At 40.0% G+C, this 27,709-nt stretch overlaps 5 protein-coding genes across 16 annotated transcripts; 2 read left to right on the forward strand and 3 right to left on the reverse strand.

Annotated features, from left to right (window-relative positions):
• Positions 1 to 4,425: 4,425 nt before the first annotated feature.
• Positions 4,426 to 10,913, reverse strand: LOC105683817 (dynamin-like 120 kDa protein, mitochondrial). 3 transcript variants are annotated; one of them, XM_012396725.3, is made up of 19 exons: positions 10,773 to 10,913; positions 10,623 to 10,690; positions 10,011 to 10,254; positions 9,761 to 9,896; positions 9,544 to 9,675; positions 8,875 to 8,919; positions 8,450 to 8,536; positions 8,163 to 8,320; positions 7,911 to 8,074; positions 7,579 to 7,843; positions 7,266 to 7,457; positions 7,015 to 7,199; positions 6,770 to 6,931; positions 6,488 to 6,675; positions 6,190 to 6,404; positions 5,829 to 6,086; positions 5,556 to 5,756; positions 5,259 to 5,463; positions 4,426 to 5,192 (listed from the first exon to the last, which is right to left on the reverse strand). In XM_012396725.3, exons 2-19 carry the CDS (start codon positions 10,649 to 10,651, stop codon positions 5,128 to 5,130), a joined length of 2,931 nt encoding a protein of 976 aa, XP_012252148.2. In that variant the 5' UTR covers positions 10,652 to 10,690; positions 10,773 to 10,913; the 3' UTR covers positions 4,426 to 5,127. The 3 variants fall into 3 exon arrangements, with proteins under 3 accessions (XP_012252148.2, XP_012252146.2, XP_012252150.2); XM_012396723.3 differs by having other exon boundaries at positions 10,764 to 10,902; XM_012396727.3 differs by lacking the exon at positions 8,875 to 8,919 and having other exon boundaries at positions 10,764 to 10,902.
• Positions 10,454 to 13,590, forward strand: LOC105683669. Of its 2 annotated transcripts, none has more exons than XM_012396425.3 (6): positions 10,454 to 10,585; positions 11,238 to 11,406; positions 11,506 to 11,678; positions 11,789 to 11,926; positions 12,044 to 13,027; positions 13,099 to 13,590. In XM_012396425.3, the coding sequence occupies exons 3-6, from the start codon at positions 11,517 to 11,519 to the stop codon at positions 13,285 to 13,287; spliced, it is 1,473 nt and encodes a 490-aa protein (XP_012251848.2). In that variant the 5' UTR covers positions 10,454 to 10,585; positions 11,238 to 11,406; positions 11,506 to 11,516; the 3' UTR covers positions 13,288 to 13,590. The 2 variants fall into 2 exon arrangements, with proteins under 2 accessions (XP_012251848.2, XP_048504793.1); XM_048648836.1 differs by lacking the exon at positions 10,454 to 10,585 and adding an exon at positions 10,828 to 10,933.
• LOC105683655 (RNA-binding protein 48) lies at positions 13,506 to 15,776 on the reverse strand. 3 transcript variants are annotated; one of them, XM_048648854.1, is made up of 6 exons: positions 15,635 to 15,776; positions 15,166 to 15,383; positions 14,755 to 14,945; positions 14,411 to 14,599; positions 13,781 to 14,293; positions 13,506 to 13,708 (listed from the first exon to the last, which is right to left on the reverse strand). In XM_048648854.1, exons 2-6 carry the CDS (start codon positions 15,268 to 15,270, stop codon positions 13,591 to 13,593), a joined length of 1,116 nt encoding a protein of 371 aa, XP_048504811.1. In that variant the 5' UTR covers positions 15,271 to 15,383; positions 15,635 to 15,776; the 3' UTR covers positions 13,506 to 13,590. The 3 variants fall into 3 exon arrangements, with proteins under 3 accessions (XP_048504811.1, XP_012251832.2, XP_020706752.2); XM_012396409.3 differs by lacking the exon at positions 15,635 to 15,776 and having other exon boundaries at positions 15,166 to 15,407; XM_020851093.2 differs by lacking the exon at positions 15,635 to 15,776 and having other exon boundaries at positions 15,147 to 15,286.
• On the forward strand, positions 15,253 to 19,506 carry LOC105683699 (importin-13). Of its 2 annotated transcripts, none has more exons than XM_012396472.3 (8): positions 15,253 to 15,425; positions 15,645 to 15,790; positions 15,874 to 16,038; positions 16,133 to 16,282; positions 16,348 to 16,604; positions 16,717 to 18,386; positions 18,476 to 18,607; positions 18,690 to 19,506. In XM_012396472.3, the coding sequence occupies exons 1-8, from the start codon at positions 15,401 to 15,403 to the stop codon at positions 18,938 to 18,940; spliced, it is 2,796 nt and encodes a 931-aa protein (XP_012251895.2). In that variant the 5' UTR covers positions 15,253 to 15,400; the 3' UTR covers positions 18,941 to 19,506. The 2 variants fall into 2 exon arrangements, with proteins under 2 accessions (XP_012251895.2, XP_048504738.1); XM_048648781.1 differs by having other exon boundaries at positions 15,285 to 15,425; positions 15,504 to 15,790.
• Positions 19,507 to 19,656: 150 nt separating this feature from the next.
• On the reverse strand, positions 19,657 to 27,638 carry LOC105683697 (5'-3' exoribonuclease 1). 6 transcript variants are annotated; one of them, XM_012396467.3, is made up of 21 exons: positions 27,272 to 27,637; positions 26,471 to 26,911; positions 25,925 to 26,372; positions 25,576 to 25,826; positions 25,364 to 25,491; positions 24,887 to 25,269; positions 24,429 to 24,724; positions 24,089 to 24,363; positions 23,714 to 23,990; positions 23,377 to 23,652; positions 23,125 to 23,288; positions 22,613 to 23,004; positions 22,270 to 22,509; positions 22,106 to 22,188; positions 21,912 to 22,013; positions 21,748 to 21,834; positions 21,577 to 21,597; positions 21,152 to 21,298; positions 20,611 to 20,844; positions 20,008 to 20,502; positions 19,657 to 19,920 (listed from the first exon to the last, which is right to left on the reverse strand). In XM_012396467.3, the coding sequence occupies exons 1-21, from the start codon at positions 27,344 to 27,346 to the stop codon at positions 19,765 to 19,767; spliced, it is 4,971 nt and encodes a 1,656-aa protein (XP_012251890.2). In that variant the 5' UTR covers positions 27,347 to 27,637; the 3' UTR covers positions 19,657 to 19,764. The 6 variants fall into 6 exon arrangements, with proteins under 6 accessions (XP_012251890.2, XP_012251888.2, XP_012251889.2 ...); XM_012396465.3 differs by having other exon boundaries at positions 22,106 to 22,509; XM_012396466.3 differs by lacking the exon at positions 21,577 to 21,597 and having other exon boundaries at positions 22,106 to 22,509; positions 27,272 to 27,635.
• Between the last annotated feature and the right edge of the window lie 71 nt (positions 27,639 to 27,709).

Consider the following 27,709-nt stretch of genomic DNA (forward strand, 5'->3'; position numbering starts at 1 on the left):
CCCACATTGCAATTCTCCACCCCTCAAGAGTCGGAGAACCTGGCGTCTCGTCGTCCCTCTTACCCCCGATCAATCGACACGGTTTAACAAAATTCAAACTCACCCCAAACCGAAGGGTGTCCGGATCCCGCGTTCGCGCGACCCCCGCGCTACTCGGTGACCGGCAAGGGTTGGTTTACGCTCGACGATCATCGTCGCCTCGGCAGTTCGGCTTACTCGCGGGATTTTCACGATTTATCGACTGCACTTCTAGGAGGAGGCGGAGCTCGACGCTCGTCTAACCGCGAGTAATATATTGCGCTCAAATTCAATAAACCGGTGCAGCGGCAGCAGCGGCAGCAGCAGCAGCGGCGCGAGGCGCGGCTCGTTCTCGCGGATCACTGACTTCTGGGTAATAGTGGTACAGGGGTTGCCCGGACACTATTACCGCCATTGAGACGCTTGGCCGAGGTATAAATGCACACTGACCTTAGCCGGCGGCGTGTCCTTTATCGATACCGTAACCGCAGGACTCAAATATCCGACGAGTTTCATCCCAATTCACCGAATCGGATGCATAGCGAGTATCGTAGGGACGTCTGACGTTCGTTGTATCTCATACGATATACGCGACCGACTCGAATATATACGAAAAAGCGTAGGCGTTAGCGACGAGCGAAAAATAGAAACGCAACGGTCACTTAGCATACAGATTAGGAGGTGGGGTCGGTGGAATCGGAAAACTCTGGGATATCGTCGCGGTTAACGCGGATGCTCCGATACTCGGCGGTGGCCATGGATGGTGTTGCGGCACCCTCCCTAGTTACGCTATAGGTATATTACACGTACAGAAACGGGGTGAATACGCTTACAGAAGCCAACGATTAACCGATGGGTAGTCGCGTATACGTGTACAGTGTGCACGCGTTACACATCCCCAGTCGTGGCTAATGTCTCTTGTATCGTAGATTCCAGACCCTTTACCCATTTACCGCGTTGGTATCTACGAAATTATCCTCTGGAGCCGTAGAGTCAGAATTAAAGCCGCTGTTGTTCCAATCACTCGGTTGTAGCGAACCACTTTCGGAGTTCCATTGTATCGTGAAACGAAACCTTCCTCAAAGTATACGCCAAATATTATGGTATCGCTTTCAATATGATCGAAAGAAATTGTTGATACGCTGTATTGCGAGCCCATTTCCGAAAATCCCGGTACAACTATCGACCAAAAAATATTGGAACGTGTTCGTGGTTACCTCTTCCCATCGCACAGCCTCCGCTACGTTTGCTCCCGTTCACCTCGCACCGTTGTTTTCTGGGGTAAACCGCGCGGCATAGCGTCGCGGTATAGCTGGATAATATCTCTGCCATCCTCGCGACGGAGAAGATTGTCGCGTCGCGTCTGCCACTCCCTCCATACCGCAGACTTCGGTTATTCTCGCAGTGGCAGCCCCGTGGGAATCTGAAGCGAAACGTCCTACCGATGGCTGAAGTCTACCGTATACCCGTCCCCCAGACCTCGGGACTTTCGCGAAAATATCTAGAGAAGTTATTTTTTTATTTTTCTCTTTCGCATCCTCTGATACTCTTCGGTCTCGGAGGCATGAATTTTTACCTATTTTTTATCTATGGGCTTATACTTCTCATTTTAATTGAACTTTGCGCTCACAGCCAAAAAAAAAAAAAGTCTTTCGAAACGATTACGGGACTGCAGTATCGTAGTCTAGCGAAACATTGAACAACCAGCCACACCGGTTTCTAGGAATACGTCAATCTCACTTCTGAGAGACGTATTCTGGGGCTACCATTATCTAAATCTTCGGCATTCGCTTCGGTCTATCCTCGCCAAGGTTTTGTCCAGAGGTCTGAGACACCGCTTCAGCGGTCGCACCTCGCACGAGTTATGATGAGGAGGTAAAACGGGCGGAGGAAAGTGACGGGGACCACGTCGCCTGGGGCAAAACCCCATCGCGTCTAGGTCAGGTTGTGTTATGCGTGTTCAAGGTGAGCCACTGGAGGGATCGGCAGATTCCCGGAACGGATTCTCTCTGCTCGATTCCCCTCTGACGATGAGCGACCTACTTCGCGCGCGGATTCCCGCGAGCGTTGAGAAAAAGCAGCGTGCCAAACCGTTGGACCAGGATAAGTTTTTTTAGTTTGTTGGGTCTGAAAATTTTTTTCTTCATATACATATATTTGTTATGCGAGCGAAACGATTCGCGAGCGGGAGGGAGAACAAGTCGTCCTTTCGGACCGGAATCGACGTATGGATCATCCGAAACCTCCCCCTTCTCTACACCCTCGACGAATCGTTCCCTCTTCCTTTGACACCCCCCGTAGGTAGAAGGACGGCAAAAGCGTGGTTCCTTCCCGAGGGAGCGAGACTTATGGTAATGGTGCGTAATACGATCTGATTGCGTTTATGACGAATGGAAGAGCGCAGGTCTGGAAAAGAGGGGACTATAAAGTTAAAGCTAAGGCTAAAGCTAAAGGGCGCAGGGCGAATGTACGCGCGGAGACGCGTGTCAACCGAATTGTTTCTCTCCTTCTCTTCCTCTCTTATATTCAGATAATTTCCTTTCTCACTCTTACTCTTTTACTACACTTTCGTTCTGCGTGCAAGTTTACATAACGAGACCGCAGTCGGAGTGTCGAGGGCGCATTCGAACCCAGTCACGCGTTGCTGAGATATAAAAATATAAAATTCACGTGGCCAATGCAGCGTGCATGCAAATTGCAGAAGGTCGCACCACTCATCTCAACCTTTAACTCCGGAAAGCGACTGGAAAAGTCTTGCCTTGGAACATAGAATAAAATACGGAATTTTTTTAACGTGACCTTCTCGCTAATTGGTCCCGCTGCATATTCGAACGAATTTTGGGCGGATTGAGATTTCCATCACCACCGAATGACCGCGAAGAATCGAATGCTCGTACACACTCCTGATTTTCTCACGAAATTCCTAAACTAGAATCTAGACAGACTTTATTAAATCAAAAATACTACGGATCGATATCCACCGAATTATATAATATCTTGGATATAGTTTACGAATTCGGATTCTTGAGTTCGAAATACGCGAAATACAAATGATTTAAAAATTTTTCGTTCATCTTTTATTTACTGGAATGAAGAGAGAATATTTCAATTCTTAACGCAAAAATCAAATTTTTTCCAATCAGTCCGTACAAATATTCGTATTCTAAATCGAACTCAAGAATCCAAATCCGTCCTGTCGCTTGAAATCGAAACTTTATCATGCGTTCACCTGGACGGAGCCTGGAGGGTTTGAATTCAGTTGTCTTGATCCTAATTGATCGTATTATCTCGTTCACGTCACTGCTGATGTCTGTGATCTGGTGGAGTATAACGAATTTTGAACTATTAACACTAGAGCAACTCTAGAAAGTCAGAAGATATTTCTGCGATTCTTCCATCCAGTTTCTCTTGGTGGTCCCGTTTTTCAACCCCTATTGTACAGTAGAGGATGCAGTCGGTCCCTCGAGAGTGACAATTTCATGGAGTTTCCCGCGTCGGCATAAAATCTTAGTCATAAGCCTTGTAATGTTTCCACGTATAATGCGCATCGAACGCGTAAGGTATGGATGGAAGTCCAGAACGGTAAAAAGGTAACTACGAAGGCGACTATTCCTGGTTACTCCATTTTTGTATCTGTTTTCGTTTCGTTTTGGGTGAAGGTATACTTACCTAAATATTATATTTTAGGAAACCTATGAGACGGGTTCATCGTAATATCTACTTCTGCAGCCCAGCGGTCGCCAGTGCAGTCTGGACGATGAGATGAAATCCATAACTGCCTCATAAACTTTGACCCAAATCGACAACATTATCGGCCCCATTAGCCCGCGTTGAAGGAACGGAAAAAAAACCTTGCAATCATATTTTGGACCACTGCAAACGTCTACCTAGGAGGAATAAGGCCCTTTTCGAAGCAGCCACCAAAGTTTCTGCTACCCCTCGGCCACATCCATACGGGCCTTAAGTTTAAATTTTATTTTCAGCGTCTGTTTTCTAAGATATATTCGAATTACGACAATTTTAATCATTCACAAAGAATCTCTGAAAAAAAAACATTTTGAACGAATTCATCTTCGTCGTCGCGTGATAGAAGTGGTTACCAAAGTGATTACTGTAGAAATAGAGAGATAATTCGTATTAATTTTCTCCAGCTCTTTGTCACTTACACGTTAGGTTTAGCAATGGCGGATTGAACCTCCTTGTTCCTATCGAAGGGGAAAAACTAGTAGTAGTGGAAAAAAACTGTCCTGAGTTAAGACGAGTGAGATTTCGATGAAAGTTCTGGAGCTCAACTTTCGGATAGTTGAAACTTTTTTTTTCACAAACTCCAGAGTTTTCCGTTCCCTTTGCCGATGGTCCACATTTTTTCCGGTGATGCTAATTACGAGATATTGATAGCGCCATGCATAAAAACGGTGATCACTTTTTATTACTGTATCTAATGACTTCAGTGATACAAAGAAAGACTCATACCTAAATTAGATGGCAAATTTTCACCATAATTGAATATTTTAATTCGTTCCATTATCACGATCATTATAATTACTCTTATTGTTATCATCATCATGATTATGTTACATTTTCATACAGTCTGTGCTCAGCTCATGCGTGCTTTGCAGACGCTTCTCGGCAGGTACGCACTGGGACTCATTGTAGATCATTGAGATCGCTTTCGAGCCACTTTCAACCAATATACTTGACCTCAAAGAAAACATGACCGCTTCCTAATTTTAATAAAGGATTATACTTGAACAATGACAGAGTACATAATGATTTGTATATGTAATAAATTATAAGGAACGGCGGAGCGTGAAATTGGTAGATATTTTGAGGTGCTTGGTAAGTCAGTGATACCAAGAAGCACTATGTGGATGAGTAAAAAGCAATCTGGTATTTGATTAACAGAGCTTTTCCAGCGATTTTTTGCCAAACTCGGTGCTCTCTGAATGATTCAAAGTGCGCACACGCAGAGTTTAGTTATTACTATAATTAATTATCTATGCTAGTCTGTAAGCACGCATAGAAATGTCCGAGCCTCTAGTGTTTGTCACACAACTTTATACACGTTCCAAACTTTGGCTTGGTTCAATTCGATCCTTCCGAGTCCTATCACTTTTCTTTATTAAGTGCCTGGATGAACTCTTCCAGCTTCTCTTGAATCTGTCGAACACGTTCTGCGGAGAACAAATTGAATGTAAAAAAAAACGCAAAGACCGTTATTTTTTAATTGAAAAACTTACTCAGTTCCTCGGCCAACGTTACGCGTCTACCTGTCAGAAGCTTCTGTTTCATTTCAGTGTCTTGACTGTAGTCTTCAAGAACGTCTTTGATTTCCTTATCCAACCGACGAGCTTCTCGATTCATAACCTGCTGTCTAAGAGCATTGGCTGTCACCTTGAGCATCTGCTGGATACGCCAGAAGAGTACAACGTCACTGCACTCCATCTGCGAATGAACAGAGAGAAAAATCTACGCTGTGAGATGGTTCCACTCACTGTTTTGAATCGACCATGTACAGTACACCTGTTCCCTCATACCTCGCTTTCATGACCTGTATGATATAAGTAGTATCCTTTTCTGCAGTCATATGCCCTAGCCAAACTCTGTTGTAAGAAAAATCTCCTGTAAACGGGATGCCACGTCTCCCTGATGAACTCATTATCTATCTCGATTCCGTTACGTTGTAGGTTTTTTCTCACTGCTGTGAGCTCATCCTGGGTAAGTGTAGGTGCGTGTTTCTAGCAAAAAATCGAGTGTAACATAGTTAATTCGTATCATTTACTAACAACTTTCGATTTATCTTTACCTACCTTGTCAGCATATAGAATTTTGTCTAGCTCGTTTTTAACGGAGGAACGTTTTTGTTGTTCTTCGGTCTGACTTTGCCAATACATCCAGCGCTCCTTTCTGCCTGGCCCCAACATTTCTCGAAGTATTTGCTCTGTGCTCTGCAACTTTTCTTTAACCGATGTTTCGAGAAATTTAACCGCTTGATCCCAATCTCGTTTGTCATTTACGCTTCGATCCTCCAGCGTATTTAGCTGGATTACGCGTAGCATCTCCGACGCCTGGAAAATCATACACTTCTGTCCAACTCGAATCTCAAAAATAAACTTTGTTGCAGGCAGTAACCGTGTCTTTTTCCAATTTCGTAATTGGCATCTGACATACCTTGTCTTCCCAGGAATGCCTCAGCATTGCTTCAGTGACTACAGAATTTTTTAAATTATCAAATATATCATCATGATCTGGGCTCAACTTCGCTTGATTCATGAAATGATAAAATTCATGTTGTAAACTTTCCCATCCACATTCGACACTTCGCGCAGGTAGCTGCTGCTCTGCCCATTGACGCAGTTTGATGTCGACGGTCGTATTAAATGTACCTACGGATTATTTATTTATCGTAACGTTGCCTTGATCAATGCGAATTTATGTAAGGAAAAAGACGATTAGTTATATCACACACCTGCATTTCCGGTTTGAGCAGCAGGTAAGTAGATGTTTTCAAAAACATGCATACTGACTTTTTCCCAAATACGGGACATTAGTACTTCCTCCCAGTGTCTTGGAGACACTTGAGAAAGATTGACTATTTCATCTAAGATTTCACCTCTCGCTTTTTCGAAAAGTTCGTCTCTGTCGAGTTCGCGCAACCTGACATAGAAGACGATTATTAGATAATTCATTTCATAAATCAATATTATTCCGTCGAATGATCACAGTACCCGCTGCGCATTCTCATTATTACCGTGGAAAATTATTCTTCCATTCAGTTTCCAAATTGAACCGTGTAGCTTTAAAGGCATCAGCTTGCTGCTCGACCGTTTCTCGTACCATTTTCCAGAAGCACTCAGCTACCGCCAGGCTCAAGTTCCTAGTTGTTACTTGCCCAGACATTGCCAGACCATCTCTATTAAGGTTCAATATAATAAATGTGTTGCGAAATTCTACTACTTTAAGCGTGAAACAATACCTGGCATACAGAAAACTTACTTGAAGAGCTTGGAGTTTCTAAAAAATCGTTCCTCGTAATCTTTGATAGTTTGTATGGTATCATCTTGCCTACCACGGCCAGTCACCACAGCGAAATAGCCCAATGCTTTCATAGGGAATAACTTTCCAGCTAAAATCTTGCGTAGTCTATCCGGATTTGCCAAATTTTCTTCCGCCAAGTCTACCTATATTGTGGAATAAACCATATCACTTGAGTAAGAATATTCGATCAAACTAGTATGAAAGCTTACCTTTGTGAGAACAAAGATAGTTCTTCTACCAGTCGGATCCATCTGAGAGACAAGGTCAGTAACATTACTTCGTTCAGCATCCACTGCACCATCTTGAATGCAAAGTATAATAGCATTTGGGTTGCTCATGTACTGCTGGGTCATTTGGCGAATTGAGTCTCTAGTATCTTCAGCCATGTCGACCGTGACTGTCTGTAACAAAGTTAAGAATTTCTCCATGTTAATGAGTAGTTAAAAATTCTTCCTATGATTGAATATTAGTAACTTCATGAACCCTCCCTTTCGTAGTAAGATAGAAGTGCATTATTCTTACGCTAATGATTCCAGGTAGATCAACAAGAACCATTCTTTGAAGTCCAGGCCCCTTCACTGTCATTGCAATAACATCATGACTGACCGTCTTGCCATTCTTGACACTATTCTTCATACGCAGTTCAACCTCTTTTCTCAATTCAGCTAGCTCCGATTCTTTAGTTAAGTCAAACTCCCTAGAGCTATCTTTAAATTGCGCTATATGGTACGGGCCTTCACTTAAAGTTACCTTGACTGGTGCCCTTGTCATCATCTCACCGCCACCCCTAGGCCATAATTTCTGTTTAATATTCTTAGAATTTATTTTCATAAATCCGATCAAACTCTCCTCACCTTGGGAATATCCGAGCCTGTGCGATCATTTCCAGTACAGAGGTTTTTCCAGAACTCTGGTCTCCGACTACAACAACTCTGGGCAGATGGTCTGCGGTCGAATATGTGCTATCGTAATCACTGAGTTCATCGAGAACATCACTGTACATGTCGATAAGTGATTTCTGAAATGGTATAACAATCATGAGATCTCTTTAAAAAATGAAATGAGAGTTTTCGTAACGAACTCTTTTATATTAATTGAATATTCACTTTAATTTTACGATTGTTGAGTTTCTGGTTACCGCGTAGCAGCATTTGCTTACGCAATTCTTTATTTTCTCGCTCAAGTCTCTCCAATTCACGTTGATACTTAAGCTGTATCTGCATCACCTCTTCTTGCATTGTGTCCAGTCTTTGCTGGGATGTTTCTGCCGAAATAGTAAATGAAAATTTCAGTTCATAGAAACTGTTACATTATGGATGATTGGCAATTCCATAATTACTCATCAAAAATATAAAGAAAAGTACTTTAATATTGAGATCATCAAAATACTAACGAGCCTTCTTGCGCTCCTCCTCGATGTTTTCATTGACCAGTGGGCGAGCAAACGCAACAGTATTCTTTGATAATTCTCCTTTGGCATCTAGTTGTAATAAAAATCATTAGAAAAAACGACAGTAATGAATATTCAGGAATTTAAGTAAAAATCACTTAGGCCAAGTGAAAATCAAGGCGAATTGATCTTGAGTACACATTTTATAGAGAGCGTTTGACAAAAATTCCCAAACCTGTTAAGGATGCAGCGCAGAAGTGGTAAGAACCATAATAAGACTAATCATCAACATGATTCTACTGCATATTGGAAACAATGTGCAGAGTAATATCTAATAAATCATCTTCTCATACAAAATTCAGAATACAGCCCTGCATTGAAAATTACTCGAGTACAATAGATAGATAAATTGTCAAATTTTTACACACCTGAATAAACTTTCTTTGCTACCGCAGTGATTGCTTCAAACATACCTGAACAGAACAAACCAAATTATGAGTCGATGAGGGATGTGGGTGAAAAATAAGTTACCAATAAACGAAATGTAAATCAAATTCAGATCAATTCGAATTATGGCTAATATCTAAGTTCGAGCAATCGTCTAACAAGCCACATGATTTTGACTTCCAAGTTCATGTTCTTGGAGTAAGAGTAGTTAAGTTTGTCAATGAAATACGAAACACGTTGAAACAAATTTGGGCCAGACAGTTTTCTCAACAACAGGCTAGATAACAATTTATATATCCATTGTATATAAAATATTCTCAGGTATTAAGGTATACTCATTTGTTGGGGAAAAAATGAACTTGTTTAGAATAGTCAAACGAAGAAGAATGTTCCGAGAGAGAAAAGTTTAGGGTAAACATGTATGTACAATCAAGAATAAAGTACCAAGGGCAAGTGCAGAGTTCTAGAAATAAACATTCAGTGGCTCTGAAAATGAAGGACCAGATTATGTACAAAATATTTATGATCAGATGTTAAGACTTAAGCTGGAAAGGACATTGTTAAATTTCTGGGAACCATAGCAAATAATTCAAGATACATATCAAAAACTCGAGAACCTTGGATATAAGAGACTCAAGAAATTTACTCACTCTTTAATGGATCACTGGTGTTTGGAGCATCTGGGCGACTCTCAGCTGCTTTGATAGCGTCGTCCAACCTCTGGTTGAACCAGGCCTTATATTCTTGATACTTAGATTCTCCAAGTTCCCTTATTCGTGGGTCTGTGATTTAGTGCAAGTTTAATGTCGTATAGTGCTGGTCTGAAACATGCACAAATGAAAAGATATATTTGTACATATTACTCACCAATTTCGACTTTTTCTGATATATTCTCCTTCATTGTCATCAGAGACCCACGAAAACTTTGCCACTGTTGCTCATTTGGTAGAAGACTATCTATCCATGTCATGTCAGGGAGACCTTCCTTCCATTGTTCATATTTCTGCAATACAAAATTTTCGAATTAGATATGCTTCTAATTCTCAATTTCTTTTTGAGAATCAATGTTTAATATGTACACATAAATTATTCAAACAATATCAGATTATTGGACTACCTTTTGCAAAGTAAGACCCCCACCAACCGCACCACCCAAAAGGAGGTATCTTATTTTCAGAGCTCCTCTCAAAACTCTAGTGATGATCATGGCATATCCACGATTTGAAAAAATCAAATATCGAGGTTGAGGAGTTGCCAGCAACGGCCTACCAAGCTGCCCAATTTTTCCAGACATCAAATTACGGGCACTTATCAATGATTTGGGATGCCGTGAAGACTTGGCTATCAGGAGAATTCCATGACTAAAAAGTAAAATAATAACACATTGACATTAAATGTGCTACTGCAGCTTATAAAAAAAACTCGGATCACGTAATTGACATTGAAGACCTGACACAAACATTGAATAATATTGACAATACAAGAATGAGGATGAGAAACGAAAGGACTTGAAATCGTATAATAACGGATAATATTCGTAGAGCTTGAACCGGTCATTGACAAGGCTGTACTGGTGTTCTTGGCATAACCCATTTTCAAATAACTTTCGTGTAATTGATCAAGACCATTAGTTTTAGGATGACGTTGATCCGGTGGACAACAACGAGCGACCAACCTGATCTGAATCGTCAGGTACGTGATCCCAGAGTACAAAAGTCCTGATGCTTACCCAAATTTTCCGCACATTATTTGTTCCATGATTGTGGGATTTTGCAAGCCTGATTAATCTATTGATCACTGCAATAAAAATACACTTTTACACCGACATATATTGAGTATCAAATCACCAGATGTAAAATATGTACAAAACCTGTGAAACCTTGAACCATTATTTTATCAGTTTGCTGTAGTTTTAGTCCAGATCATTGGGATGAAAAGATTTCTAACCGATATACCACACGTCTCTACTCTGCCGTTGCAGCACGGCTACTGCCACAATCGAGCCCTTATTCTGTGCGTTAAAAGGGTTCTACTGCTAAGGTAGATAGAGTTCATAGAATATTGCAAGGCTACATATTTCGCCCTCTGCTGGGTACCGGTAAACAGCTCGTAGGAATAATCTCAGAATACTGGTAAATCGTGGGAACTTTATCGTTTCTAGATTGTCAGTCTGTTTTTATCGCTAGCCAGATGCTGTTTACTTCTCGTAGACATTTGATTTAAAGAATGCCTCTGACTGTTGGTGGCTGCTATTAGAATTTGCTCGTATTTGATCTTTGGATACTTTTTCCTACAGTCCGGAGTAAACGTAATATCTTTTAAACGTTGGGTGATTTCTTCACAGAATGTAAGATCTGGCGTTATAAAGTTTCTACTAGCTGGCAAATTTAGACTTTCACAAAACAACGGTGAATAATCGTTGGAAATCCGTTGGCATCCTAAGGCTAGCTATCCGTTATTTTGAAAAATTACGAGTGATTCTCATCTCCTTGCCTGATTTGGTCAGGTACCAGGTGAGCTCTGTTGCTATTTCAAGTTGTCCTTTATCAAGTTCTTAAGCTTTGAAAGAACTGCAACACATTAATCAACACAATATTATTTTCACAAAAAAGACTGCACAAGCATGGGTAGCTATGCCAGCAAATTCTTGTCTCGCTATGGGGCAGAGATGACAGATTCACCTTGTGCAGAAGGACTTTGTCCATCTACGCCAGTAGATGCTAAAATAACACTACCCACAGATCCTAGATCTGCTTCTGTTGGGATTCCAAGGACTCCGATTGAGGTATTAGGCTTCATACTGCCCGTTTAGCTATGTTTGATTACCGATAACTTGCTTCTGAAAAATGAACGAAACAGTGGAACTTGACTTCAATGATTATTATTACATTTAAGGTAAACTACACACCAACAAATACAAACAGACGTGCAGTTACAGCAATCCCACTGTATTTGCAGAAGAAACCATACCTGGAAACCGACTTGGACAATATTGATCTTTTTACACCTAAAGGCTCAACTCCTACATCACCGGTTGGTAGTCTTGCTCTCTTTTGAGTGAGGAAATTCAAAATGCATATATTGATAGCAGATTATAGTGTTTCTGTAATTGAATGTTATACTAAGTGATCATGATTGTACAAATTCCAGCCTCATATTCCTCCAAAAACGTTTGACCACAACAGTCCGTTAACATCCATCAACAATAAGGCTGATGACACCAGACTCAACAAACTGCACTATAAAGTTCTTGGAATTGACCCTCGATCACCTGCAACTGACTTTGATAGAACTCCAATTTTAAGTTTGAAATCTTGGCAGCGTATAAAAGCACGATCCCAGGAGAATTTAGCTAAACAAGATAGCTTTTTTGAATCGCGGATTTCTTATCAGCCGAGATTATCGTACTGTGAAACTCTGAGTGACTGTGGCATTTCTGAGGTACAGGCGCTACCTGACATCCTCTCGGACGTAAATGCAGTCACAGATTCGGATGTGATTACAGAAAATTCAGACCACTATGATTCTTGCAGTTCTAGTTCTACTGCAAGCGTTGAAACCATTTCTGATAGTTCTGAAGAAATCACAGTTATACGCAACCCAAAAATTGAGCAGATCCAAGATGCTGCTAGGTCTAACGTGATATCAGGTCTCGAGCAAAGCATTGGGAAAAATATGGCTAGTCAAGAAATTAATTGCCAGGAAGATAATCATCTTGAACAGCAGTCGTCTTCACCACTAACAAATAACGCTAGCCATGTTTTATCTATAGTCACAAAATTGCACAACAACCCATCAGTTTACACTGGTGAGAAAACAATCATGGTTTGGAAGGACTCTATATCCCCGGAGATTTCTAACATCTCAGATCTGGATGTACCCAAAAACTCTGAGTCGAAGCCAAGTAATAGAAAGATGATTTCTAAGGAGGAAATTATGATAGAATTTGACGATACTGAGACCACAAAAACCCCGAAATCTCAACTCTTCAACAAACAAGAAGGAAGTTATGAAATTCGCACAAAAAAAACTAATTTGACCAAGCGGAAAAAAGACTGTGAACTAGACAGCAAGACTTTTTTCCAGGAAAAGACTTTTGGCCCAGATGGAAAGAATATTAACCAAGTGCCAAAGGTACCACTAGCTTTTATTTAAAAGCTCTAACTCTGTATATTCAAACGCTCTAATCCGAAATTTCTTCGTAGGTCCGCACACCGCTTGGGAATCGTTCGAACAACCATGCTAAAGTCAACAGCATGCCGATGAAATCTCCACAACTACTGCGGACCAAACCGCTGTCAATGAAACTTCACCAAGAAAACACCCCTCCGCGTTCTATGAAGTCTAAGCTTAATGGTACCCAATGGGACCCTGACTCCACTGTCCTTATTTAATTAATTAATTAATTATTAGGTTTACAAGAATTTCAACAAGTAAATTGTTACAAACTTTATATCAAACGCGACGTTTGTGACGTCTTCTCGTTTCCATTTACCTAATATGTTTGTATTCACAGGGTTTTTATCAAAAACTTACCTGCTTAACTGAAAATTTATCACTTACTAGCATAGTGGCTGGACATGTCATATCGGAAAGTAATTGTTAATGGTAATTTTGACAAGATATTCCGAGTATATTTATTAGATTAGAATAGAATATTTGTGTACTCAATAAAAATGTTTCCAATATCAATCCAATCATGGATTAGCACGATCCACTTGAGTCCTTTGCAATTCCATTGCCTCTCTGATTTGAGACTTGGCTGAAGTAATTGAAGATTGGAGATCTGAACTAGGTTGTAGCAAACTTTCCGTCCTGGAAGAAATGTCAACAATATGATGCACAATTTCTATATGACTATTATTATTTAATATTTGAAATACTTACTTTGCGTTTTTAATAACAATACGCTTTTTGGATTTGTCCTGCTCAGGTAGTAGTTTGATCTTGATTCCACTTTCGGTTTTTTTCACATTCGAAAACGCCTTTGTAACAGAGTCTGTCTGTTCTGGTATTAGAACCTTAATTGGCATGTTACGTGTATCTATTATGTGGGGTCGAGTTAGTCTAATGTTTTTCCTTTCCCTAACATGACGTCCTTTATAGTTTCTTTTGGTTTCAGAAATTTTCTGAGGAGCAGTTGTCGATTTACTCTGTTCAGCAGCCTTCAAGACAGCATCAGTAGTCTGATAGGGAGCATTAAGAATCTTGGGAGCACACTGTGGTTCAAGAGGCATTGGCCAACTGTTTGGTAACCTTGGCTGGAAAACTGGCCGTGGGTCGATCGTTTGAGGGATTCCATCATATATTGATCTCATCGACTCACCAGGATAGATTTGAGAGAGACGATCCTCAGTCAGGGGCAACGCTGGAGTTTTTTTCTTGCGATTGTACTGTGCCCTTGAAACGGAAGTCATCATTAATTCAGGTTTCAATTATTTAATGAACGGGACATACAACCACATTAGAATTGTGGTATCAGTATTTGTTAAAGTATCTCAATGTGTGAGATCTTACTTAGGGATAAAGGAATTTTTTGCTGGATCAGATGAATCTTGTTGATTTCGTATTATTCTAGTGGTAATTTCCCTTCGACGTTGAATTAATTTGGCCCTGGTTTCAGATACAGTCTCTAGTTCTGGAGCATAGAATACATGGAGAAGTCCACCATAGAAGTTCTTGCCATCCATGAAACGTTTGGCTATTCTGTATAATGACAAAATTTTCAAATTCAGTAACAGGCTCATCACATTTGTACCTTAATCAAAAAACATATCCTACAATATGAAGGGGCACAGTTATTGTGGGAATAATTTCTTCTGAAATACCAGAGCAACAAAATTATAGCAGTGCAATTGAACCTGGCGCTTTGAATCCGTCCGTAATGCACGTGATATGCTTCAGTGAATTCTTCGGTCGGGTAATTGGAAACTTTCTTGAGTTCCTTGATATCTCCATACGGAGAAGCTAGTTTTTCAATTTCATGATGGAGCTGTAGTTCAGGGACACCAACGATCATCAGATGCTGCGATTCATCATTTACAGTGTATACCTGTTCACACAGAGCTATTGTGTCAAGGAAATGTCATTTCATTTTTATACAAAATGTTTAGACGTATTTTAAAAGTGAGTATATTGAGGTTTGATTGTTATTAACAGGTGTTAAATGTTGACAAGTATAACTTCAACAACCTGATGTGATAGTCAAGAAACATCTCATAACTTGTATTGTTACATATGATATTTAGGATACAGTTCCTTCATCATGCTACCTTCACAGCTGTTAACTTCCTTCCTTGCCTGTAAGTTGGTCTTGTAACGCATAATTCTTGCTGTTCGTGATGAGAGAGCTTCACGATTGTTTGTTCTACCGCCATGTGTGACCAAACACGGGACGTAAACAGATCTGTCTACGTGTGGGATAAACCGAGATAATCGTCCGTGTACTAGTCGGATTTTTTTAGTATCCTCGTGGTATCCTGTCGATTGACTGTGAAAGATGGCGCGATGCATTACGAATGTGTACGAATGTGTAAGAATGTTAGGTTACCAATGAATAGCAGTTTAAATTTCTTGTTAGAATATATAAAAAATACAATAACACAAATAGATGGAGAAGTTGCTGGTATGCTATCTTTGATTTTAAAGTAGCCTGATGCTCAATCCATGATAACTAAGTTATAAGGAAGAAGTAATTGTAATAGTCAACACACAATCAGCAACTACTTGTCAACGAAGTACCTGAATTTAGTTGTAATGGATCATGCTGGAACTGTGGAAGAAGCTGTGAAGAGATTCTACGCTGCAGGGACAAGTGAAGCCCATTCATGGCTCTTACAAGCCCAAGCTTCTCCGGAGGCATGGACTTTTGTCTGGAGCTTGTTGGACCCAACCAAGGTAGAAATATCTCGATCCTGTTCTCCCGTTCTCAAATAATGCTACGTCCTCGCTAATAACAAAATAATGCATTATGAATTCAGAGCTGGGAGGTGCAATTCTTTGGTGCTACCACACTTTATTCTAAAGTAATCAAACAATGGGAACAAGTTCCAAGAAATGAATACCCAGCATTAAAGGAACGGATCCTAGGTTGCGTCAAACAAGCAGATGCCCCTATTCTAGTGCTGTCCAAGCTTTGTCAAGTCGTAAGCTCTAAATTTCAAATCATAGTCTCAAGATAACATTGACGCTTTTTTTGATCACATTCCCTTGAATGAGATATATGAAAACTTGTTCTAGCTAGCTGCAGTCTTGGCCAATATTCAAGCTGTAGAAGAAGAATCCAAGGTGGTAAAAAGTTTGGTTGAAGACTTGGTTGACAGCTTACATTGTGATTCGCCTTTAACCTTGGATCTGCTTCTGAGGGTCCTCTCTGCCCTTCCTGGCGAAGTGAGTAGCAGAACACGTCATTGTTACTATGACGATGTTGCTTTCATGTCTAATGTTAATATCAGTTTGAGAATCGACAAGGTGCAAAGAAAACCAAACTCAGGGAAGGCTTGGCAGTCAGTTGGTCGAGGGTCACCAGGATACTTCTTGATGTTTTCTCTAATTTGGATCATGGCCTGTCCGAAAAAGATGGCCAAACATTGTTTTTGCACGGACTTGAATGCACCCTATCCTGGTTGAAGTTGGGACAACTTCCCTTAGAAACAACAAGTCACATATACAATCATATCTTGCGAGCTGCCTTGTATTATGCTCCTCGAAGGTGAGAATTTTCATTACAAAATACTAGATGCTTTTGATCGTACTATATGATGGCATATGATCTACATCGTCACAATATTCATATTCCTCATGATGCCTATTTGATTTTTCAGAGAAATAGCATCAGACCCTGGCAGTGGATGGGAGGTAGCTCAGGAATGTTTAATTTTAATCTTGACACATCCCGAACTTCATAAAAGACCGCTTTTACTCTGGGGTTGGGCTGAGGGCCTGGTATGGGCTGCACGTCAAGAAGGAGGGCAAGCTTTTTATGAAGTATTGACAGCTATGGGGGAGGCACATAGTCGCACATTTCTGTTAGCCTTGGCTGGGGAGGGTGATGAGAAGCAGCGCTGGACTTCCAAAGAATTAATTGAGCTACTCTTGGAGTGTTCAGAACTTCCTGGTCGCTTTCCCATTGATGAAAAGAGCAGCTGTATTCCTTTTGGCTTCTGGTATGCGCTCCAAGATGACTTAACAATGTTGGATCCGCCTTTAGAAGCTAGAGCTCCTTTAGCATTGAAGCCGATCTACGCTCGTCTTGCTCAAGCTTTGCTACGTAAAGCTACGCTACCGTCATCGCCGGCAGAGGCTGGAGATGAGGATGAAAGGGAGCTCCTCAGATGTTACAGGCAAGACGCGGCTGATACATTGGCCTATTGTTACAATGTATTGGGAGGAGACTTGTTGCAATTATTAGGTCAGAGGCTATGTAAACCTCCAGAAAATTACGAAGGATGGATCCAAGTTGAATCTACACTCCATGCTTTCAAGGCTCTTTCAGAAAGTGTTGGTACTCAAGAAACGCATTACGTTTCCTGTCTCACGGACATAGTCCTCTCCCGAATACCTTATGAGAGATACCCTGGTGAAGTGCTGTCTAGTGCATGTACCGCCGTTGGCGCTTATGCGGAATGGATAGGAGAGCATCCCGACCCGTGGTTGGAAAGGTCTCTAAGGCTCGTTTCATTGGGGTTGGCCCAAGGACCGATCACTGCTCCCGCAGCCAGCATGGCGCTCAAAGACTTGGCCAGAGAATGTGGCCCACATTTAGCTCCCTTAGCTCCAGCTATACTGGAAACTATTACCAGAACATTGCCGAATGTACCACCTGGAGCTGGGGAAGGCCTGAGGTTGATGTATGCTGCTGGAAAACTATTGAACTCATTATCGTCGACAGAACTCCAACTACAACACATAGAGTCTACACTCGGCCCTTGTATGAGAAGATTACACGAATTGTTGCCTCTGTCGCCATCCAAAGCTCGCGTTGGGGTTGCCAATCAGCTAAAAATGGTTACAACCTTGTTGTCGACTTTGGAAGGATCCGTTGGCAAAGTAGTACTTGACGGACTGCTACCGTTGTTTAGTGAAATCATCACAGATGATCAATGGGGAAAGGATTTTATGACCTTGGAAGCCATGCACATGTGCGCCCAGAGATCACTGTCATCTCTTTCTAATCCAAAAATTGATGCGCGTCCGTTACTCCCACTTCTCGTCACATCTTATAAGACACGACCTCATCCAGCAGCCCTGAATCTATTACGGCAGCTTGTCATACTGTTTGGTAGAGATGCCTGTGATGTTGTGACTCCTGTTTTTGCAGAGTTGAATAGTTACACCTTGAATGGAGTTGCCTCAACTCGAGCGGTTGGGGGTAATTTATCCGAATTGTCAGACTTGTTGGAAGCCTACCTTGCTTTACTCGCTCAAATATGCAAGAAGAATTCTCAGATACTTTTCAATGTACCTGAACAGATTATTGAAACACTGCGTTGCGGTGGGTGAACTTTCCATCACTCGTCGGTTTATAATTATGATTCACGAAAAATTCGTATTATAATTCGTATTCGCTTATTTATTTTTCAGGAATCGCATGTTTGTCTCTACCGGAGGTCGCTACCACAAAAGCTGCGGGTAGTTTTCTCACTAATGCTATATCGCATTCATTGATTATGCCTGTTGGACAGGAACTTGTCTGTGCAATTCTTCGATGCATCGGTGAGAGGGCGTAGTTCTGGCTTTAATGACTGTCATCACCATGCCGTTACTTCAAATATTTTCCATTTGATTTTTGCGATAGGTGGAGAAGTTGCTCGGAGTAGCTTAGAGCCTCACGCAGAAATTCTTCTGCTATTAAACAAAAACTGTGGTAAATGGACTGGTGAATGGCTTCGGATAGCACTTGCTGATGCAGCTGCACCTCCTGTTAGCGAAGAACAGAAAGATGCGTTTGTACGAGCTGTGCTACGTGAACGTATCAGTAAGCGTTGGCTTTTTGAAATACTCAAGAATTTTAGTCTAATTTGTCGTCAATCGATACCTGGACCCTAGATCAATTACCTCCAACTCAAATTTGACAATGGCAATAATAATTATCGTTGTTAGAAAATTAATATATTATACATTATACATAATAGTAATATCAACAACAATGACGACGATAATAATAATAGCAAGATTAACAATAATAGTAATAATATCATACATAATCAATACGCAAAACATTGATGATCATGCTATAAATTTGATATGCATTTGATAATACAAAGGACAGGCAGTTCCAATTTTTAAAGCCATACAAACAGAAAAAGATGACCTAGGGCTGTTTTCCACACTACGGTTAATCATGGACATGGTTCGGCCCCCAAATTTTTTATTCCTGGATGTACAATGATACAACACAATTCGCGTAGTTCACTGTACTATGTCACTCGTTATTTTCACACGGATGTATTATTTTCATAGTAGCAGCGCGACCCATTAATTGTGTAGATTACTACTATTATTATTACTATTATTACCATCATAATCATTGTCCTCATAATCATCAAAATCACCATCATCGTCACTAATTGTCTCTCAAAGACTTTGGAAGTAAAAAATTTTTTTGAAAAAAACACTGAGTGATGTTTAGATTTCAGTGATACTTGGACTTACCCTGTACTACATGGATATGCGGCTATTGTATGTACATTGCTAGAGCATCGTACGGACAATTGTAAGAACAAAGTATCTGCCCCTGATACTTATTAGGATATTTGACGCAGTTTTGTTGTAAATAATGAAATATATTTTGTCTTATAACTATACACGAGATGAATATGAGCGTATGCGAGTTCGATCTTCCATCAGGAGTCATTCGTGTATCAGTTCCGTTACTTGGCTTCATCTCCATTAGATACTGGGGGAGAACCGAAGTTCGCGGCGATTCGAGATTTCCTCTGTTTACTGGACCTGTGTTGATGTTTTGGCTGACTTTGAGACTTAGATAGATGCCGAGACTCTTGGACAACTGTTTTCTCCTCATGTACCTAAAATTATAATTTTCAAACCATTGATACGGAGTGGCGACTATAACTTCCAATTAAAGATTTGTGTGATGTGATAATGAATCGAACCTTGGTAGTGTTCTCTTGATGAACCTCAGATGGTATTTTTTGTTGCTGTGAAGTGACCCATTGAAACTTATTGGCAGAATGTGTTGATCCAGTCGAATGTTTTGTGTTCGTATTTCGGTGTTGTTTTTGTGCTTGTAACGGTACAAAGGGGGCACTTCTCTTTTGCTCAGACTTATTAGTATTCTCCGTCCTCCAATTTTTTGAACTACCAGCTCCATTGTTAGGAACCGGATGTTGTGGCTGATTGCGAACTTGCGAAAAATTTTGCATCACACGCGAGTTGTTTTGATTTTGTGGTACGTTCGGACTGCCGCCAAAGACCTTCAAGAATGGATTTTCTACAATCATTGGTGGCATCGGAGGTGGACCATTTATGATGGGTCTGACGTTTTGTGAGGGCCGAATTGCATTGTGTCGAGGGGTGCTGTACCATTGATGGGGAGGTGTTGGCAATATATTAACACCCGGTTCAGGTACAGTGTTCAAATTTAATTCCTGTTGAATTATTATTTTATTTGTTAGTATAGTAGTAGACAATGAGTTTATTTCTCACAAAAAATGTCGTTATCATTGATATTCAGACAGATTCTCATGTATACTCACTGTATATGCCCGCTTGGCAGCACTCTCAGCAGCTAGTTCTCTGGTCGAACAAAATTCGCCAGTGAATGTTCTTGTATCAGGCAAGAAAATTCTGGCACAAATACAATTACCCTCTTTGCTTGGGATGTAATTATAGCGAGGCATACCCATGCCTTTTGCTTGGAAATATGTCAGTAATTGCGAACAGTAGGACGGTACGTTCGCTCTTTTAGTACTTTCTGCCTGTCGGGCATGCTGTAAAGCATTCACGACATTTTTGTCAATTCTGATAATTAAGATTCATGAGCATGCTTTCAATTAGAACCTTTCCATTTACAGCGCAGGTAAAGTATGTGTACCCTTTTTCAATTTTTTTAGTACTTTCGAATTTTATTTTTTATTTTTAGAAGCTAAGAGAACTTTTTGCAGACACCAGGTCGTGAAGTGGATATGATATTCATGAACTGAATTGATTGTTTTTTTAATATATAGATGCAAATGGAAAGATTTCATTTTGAATGCCGGACATTGAAAAGTTCTAAATATGTATTTTTAAACGTACATCAAATAACTGTTGCACCAGGGGCGGAGCATCTGATGACTTAGATAATTGTGGGAATGCAGGAGGTTTGTTGGATGATGTATTTTTTTGCGAGCTATCATCAGAGATTTTTAACATCGCTTTCAAAAAAGCACTGGGATCTTGAGGCTGTTGTACATAATTATTATGGTTAGAGAGTTCAGGTGTTTCAATATGAAAATCTGAACGTTGCATTATTCAGAAATAGAACTACCACACGTCTCAACTTAGGTAGGAATATCTACACCAACACCTAGATATATTTTTGATCAACAACTGATTGGTTAGCACTTAGACGATTCGTGTACCGCGATTTACCCAAAAGTCAACACATACGTGGGTAGATGAACTTATAAGGAATTTACTGACGAAATATCTGTCAGCATTACTTGAGACTTGATATTTACCCAGAACTGAGTTTCCTTGGGCTGCATAATTGATAAATAGAACAATGTTAAGTGTTTAAATATGAGGCTGAATAGAGATTGTGTTAGTGATAGTTGTGAATGACAAGAAATAAGAATAGCAAAAAAAAAATGTACATTACTCAAAGCTTAAGTAAGAATTTTCACACCCACCGAATCCACAGCAACGCCGGAAGCTTGCTTCCATTCAGTTTTTGGTGTTGATGGTAATTTTTGTTCACTATTTGGACCACTCGACTTCTATATGTATATTCGCATATTGCTTGTGAGATTCTTTATTAGAACTGTAAACATTACAAAAATGGAAGAAGACATACCTGTAGCCTGTGCAACTCATTCCATAAGGCTTGAAATTCAGATGACTTTCGCGTAGTTTGCTCCTTACTATCTTGTGGATTACGCCTAGCTTCGTTTTCAATCTGCATAATTATATAATACGTTACGTTAGTAATTGCAACTAAAATTTTTAAACACGGTCAAGAGGGCAGGTAGCTAAATAAATTATGTTTACCTTAGCATTGCTAACAGGGTTCGCCTCTTGGCGTGTAGTTATCTCCAGAACCTTTTCACTAGTCATGTCTTGAATTTTCGGTTCTACAGATTGGTAATTAGGCGAATTCTCATGATTATATTTCTTCATAATTTTCACTTTCGGTATAGGAAACTGCATCTCACCCTTCATAAAGGCTGGAGCATTGCCACCCTGGTTGGTGAACGACGCGAACGCACTTGTGTTAGAACGGGATGAGTGAGTCTGGGAATTGGACGACGATCTCCATGATAATATCTCTGTATCAACGTTCCGTTTGCCAGATTTAATATTCTCAGCCCTGACACCGTGCGACAAATTTATAAAATCGGCAGGTGCCAGCCTGTAGCCACGATTAGCGGAGCACATGTCCAAAGTCAAGCCCCCTGTAGACATTAGTCGCAATTTGGTTGTATGAAAACGTGATTAAGTAACATACCGTCTGAATATTATTAACATATTGGGATTCAGAATGGACGTAGTTCTTACCTACGAATGTCTTATCGAATAGGACATCAAAAATAAAGTCTGACAATTTTTCTGCTCTCTGAATTCCAATTATGGTGCCTTTATAACCAAGAGGGACTGTAAAGCTTTCTTTGACGCATACGATTCTGTCGTAAATTTCATGCTGAGCTGTTGAATCTGGTGCCAAATTCCCTTTGTGAAGGTTAGGCTTAAACAGTAAATGTGGCTTAACTTGCATCATTATAGTTTTGCCAACTTGAGCATCTCCCTGGTTTGCAAATAATGCGTCTACTGTTTTTTCAATTTCCTCAACGACTTCCGGATCCAGGTTGTCAGCACCACAGATACGGCTTTCCACATTGTAAAAAGGTTGTTCTTTCAACCAAGCCAATACATCGTTCACGGTCATAGTCCTAAATATTAGAGTAGGTGATATTTTTGTTCTCAACATATTATCTAGGAAAGCATTCGCAGCTAAGATTACAGGAGAAAAGAGGTTCATTGAGTTTATTTTGGCAAACAAAATTACTCACGATCCTTCTGGAAATAGTTCATCCTCGTAATAAATATCATTCGTAAGATTGATAGCCAGTTGCTCAAAAAATGCTGGCCAGATTCGCATGTAGGTATGTATCAACTCGATAGCTTTCGTACTGTACAACCATTGACCATTCACTTTTTTTGTATAACCTGGGACCTGCATCATATTTATTGCATTCATACACTCAAGTTTTCGCAATCATCGGTTTACTGTTATATCAACATTCAAACAGAAAGGTAAATACCTCCTCATTTTTTTTGTTGAACTTCAAGTTTAGTCCCAAGTTGCGCTTAGTATGTTCCATTTGTTCCCTTGGTCCTTGCAAAACGTATATAGAACCGGTAATTCGGCTTAAAAGGTGGCTAGAGATTCCCAATTTCTGAGCTGCAATACTACCATGCATGTAACGAGACTTGGAACCTGATTGTCCCTGTCTAACTGCATCCAAGTTTGGCTCTGAAGTGATCCACATTGCCAATTTTACTCTGCCAGTTTTTATGTTGGCGCCACCTTCTACAACCTACATATACCATATGGAATGAGATTATTTCATTTGCAACTTCGAACGATTATTGCCCTACCTCGCCCATTGCTCCGTAATGAGGATGCCCCAACATGAAACATATGCTTTTAGGGGTGAACACTTCGCTGATATTTTTGTACTGTACAAAACTTGGATCGTAGACTGCTATATCTCTGACAGTTGCCTGGAGTGGAAACACTGACGGTACCTCGGCCCATTGTTTTTCCAGGGAGATTTTACCTTGATTACCGAATATATAACGTCTACCAGTCATGAGGCAGGCATAGACTAAAATTTCTGTCTCACCAATCTCGACACCTAACCGACTCATATACCTATAATGAGAAAGATTGAGTGAGCATATTGTATTAATAATCGGAAATGTCGAGTAAAGTGTGAAGTGTGTTATTCAATTCTGATCATGACCACTCACGTTTCACTTATAGCCTTATTTGATGCACTCCACTGAACTACAAGAGGCCCTTTCATTTCCTCTTTGACAGTAGTTTCCCCTTGTACATCTGACAAGGCGAACTTTGTATCACGTGATGCTATGGCAATAATTCGAGCTTCTACCAAATGTGGCCATGAAACGAAAATACTTTTTCCAAGTATTTCATTAGCCAGATCAGTTAAGTTCGGTGCTGGAGTAACCGATATTTCTAAGATCATGTTTTCACCTCGCGAAGATTGTTCAAAGACTTTGACCTGCATGAAAGAGTTGTAGAAAGAACTGTATATATTATGAAGATGAGCTAGTGAATGTTGAGTACCTTTGCTTTCCGTAACTCCGCCGTGTGATCTATGTGCTTTAACGTCGGAAATCCAGGAAAATATACTTCCAACTTTGTTCCAGGACATAATCCTTTTACTAGTTTTTCCCGAGCCACAATAATGTCTTCCCATCTGATCATTTCCAGTTTAGCATGGTTTTTAGTCAATTTTGGAAAATATTCGGCAGCTTCATATGGTCCCAGATCTTCATTGGTGTAGCAATAAACGTACATTGGCCCGTGTGAATTTCGTTTTTTTTCTTCTGGGGTCAACTTTTCATAGTATGGCTCCATTGCTATTTGAATATTTCATGAGCATTTTAGAGAATTATGCATTTTCAGAGTGTACAAGTTTTACAAAACTCGCGTTTGTTAATTATAATTATTTTTCTATCCATTCAACATCATTCATAGTAATTATGTCCTTGGATTCTACGTGAGCCATAATTTTGACATACCTCCCAACAAAGTTGATTCCTCTATAAAAGGGATGAGCACAACTGCTTCCCACTCTTGACGTTTGCCATTCAAATCAGTTTTAAAATCGGGGGGATAGTAGTCGATGATTGGCGATTGTTCACCAATCATTAGGGGTTCAAATGGCTTTGGCAACAGTGACCTACTGGCGGCAGGTAACACTGCTAGTAGCTGTTGGAATGGGAGGAATGGTTTGCCCATGTCAAATTCCAAATGAAAATCTTTAAAGCCTTTTATATCAGAAATATATGGCGCGTAATGATGCGGGTAATACCATGACCAACTGCAACATCCATTGTAATAGTAATGCAAATTCCACTGAATAGCTCTGACATAGCATTCAGCTTGTGATCTCAGTACGTCCCTAAAATAATATGATTTGGAAATAGAGTCAAATCTGAAAAAATGTATACTAAACCTCTTTCAACAAGGCTCTCCCATAAACTAAAAATACCCACGCATCCACATCTTCATATTCCAGCTTGTTCATATAATAATCACGCTTGTGTTGAACGAATTCCATATTGTAAACATCACTGTCTGAATCATCATCCAAAGTTTCCTCTTTGTCCGAATGTCCCAATAACTATTGAACATATTATGCCGTACCATAGATTAATAATTGTGCCCATACACATTTCACCTCATTTTTAAATAAACGGGTACATACCATGTCATCTATAGATTTGATTAAATCTTCCAACTCTTTGTTTCCAGATTTTTTTGGTGATGTCTCAGCCATGCCTTCTGAATTTTTATAACTATGCCTTTCTGTGTCATTTGGTCGTCGCCCAGTCTTTGATTCAAAATATTTCAAATCTGCATATTGTTCTGTAAACTGTTCAATGTCTACCCGACTAAGTTTTTCCATAAATTTTTCAAAATTATCCAAATTCAAAGTGCCACCATCGTTGATGTACCCTGTAAAAATATATTACAAAATTATCACACGTTCCATCCATCCATTCCATCAGCACTGTACCATCCTAACAGCAGGGGATCGAATGTTAAACAATCACCATCTAGTGTTGGGAGTACTTCCAAATATGCCAAGTATAGAATTGGTAGAGCCCCATTGGCAATGTGCAAATTTGGTAAATGTGGAATGAAATCATTTCCAACAAGGAAACCCATTAAAACCCAATCATCGATTATTTTTTCAATGTCGAAGGGAAATGATAACTTGTCTTTGATAGATGAAAATTCGTGCTCTATGTATTCTCGTAGAATCGATAAATGCAGGAGGAAGAATGTTGTCTCCTCTGGTGTTGAGGCTTTCTTCTGTTTGTTTCCAAACTTGATTTCCTCTCTCAGGAGTGAAAAATGTGGCTCGTGTGTGCACAATCCTAACATAATCAGGTCAGCATCTAAGCCGTATAAGCAATGCCTTGTATTGCAGTCATAGGTTGGCTGAGATTTCAGGTACCTAATGTAATCCATTATTTTGTGCTCTCCTTCGCCTGGTGTCTAAAATATGGTATCAATAATAAAATGCAAGTTATAAAATTGCGACAGTGAGTAGAATGAATTTGTCGAGTTTTTTGAGATTTAAAGGCTCCACAAACCTCATGTCCACTTAATATTACTTTGCACTTTTGCCAAAGTTTGTCAGTTGTTATTTTGTAAGTAACAAAATATTTCAGCTGCTCATTGAGGCGTGACATGAATACAGTTCCTGGCGTGATGCAGTTTGAGTCAAACCTAGCTTCTTCGGGAAGAATTTCACCTTTCTCTTTAGCTTTGGCTTCCATGATCTCAGCATCTTTAGCTGATCTGAATCTTCGTCCTCTTTGCTGATTCATTTTAGCACGCGGTGCAACACCATCAACCGCCATAAAAAATAACTTCTGCGGTTGGATCATGCGAAACAATATTTCAATGTAATGAAATATATCCCGGAATATTTTTTCCTCCGATATGCGAAAGTGAAAATCGAAATCATTCGGATGGGAACAAATATGAATGATGCCATTCATATCCAAGTATAAGTTGTCATATTCTGGAATCTGAAAGAATGAAAAACCACTATCAGTAAACTTATTAAAAAATAATTGTTCCATCAAGATCATTTGGGCGACCGCGGACTACAATTCATTATCACGGTACCATTTTGGTGTGGATGTCATAAACTTATAGCACTTGGGGATATAAGAAGATTGCGTTTCCCATCGCAATGCAATCATGATTTGCAACATTATGAGAGATAAAAATATTCACAAAAAATGTAAGAATCCATACAATAGAGACACAGTATGATTGATTATTAATGTTGACAGGGCAACTATGTTATTTTATTTATTGTTCCCAAGCACTATAATTGATGAGTACAGTGCACAATGAATGATGACCTTGAAATTCGTACTCACCTGATATTCTCTGACTACTTCGCTGAGGCAAGGATATCTTTCACTCATATACCTGAAGAACTTTGGTACCCCCATTGTTCTATTAGTTGGGTATGCACGTACTTCTTATGAAATATAATCACAAGTGCAAACCTCCAAGGTAACACAGTTCAAAAGCTTAAAATTCAACTGGTAAATGATATTAATTTAATGAGAGTAAAAATATTAGATGAGTCGCACAGCATAGTCACACAGAGGTGTCTTCCCTATGTCGTAAATGATGTGAACATTGGTTGTGAAATATTGTGCTCTATATCTTAGCACTGTGGTGAAAAACTTCCGGAAGAACCGTGGTAGGAATATCGTAGGTGACGAACCCCTTGAATCTCTTGTTAGCACACTGAAGCTGGCTGAAGTAGCTTTGAAACGCTTCGAGTGAAGTAGAAATATAATTTGTAC

This window comes from Athalia rosae, chromosome 1 (assembly GCF_917208135.1).
Source record: "Athalia rosae chromosome 1, iyAthRosa1.1, whole genome shotgun sequence".
Lineage (NCBI taxonomy): Eukaryota > Metazoa > Arthropoda > Insecta > Hymenoptera > Athaliidae > Athalia > Athalia rosae.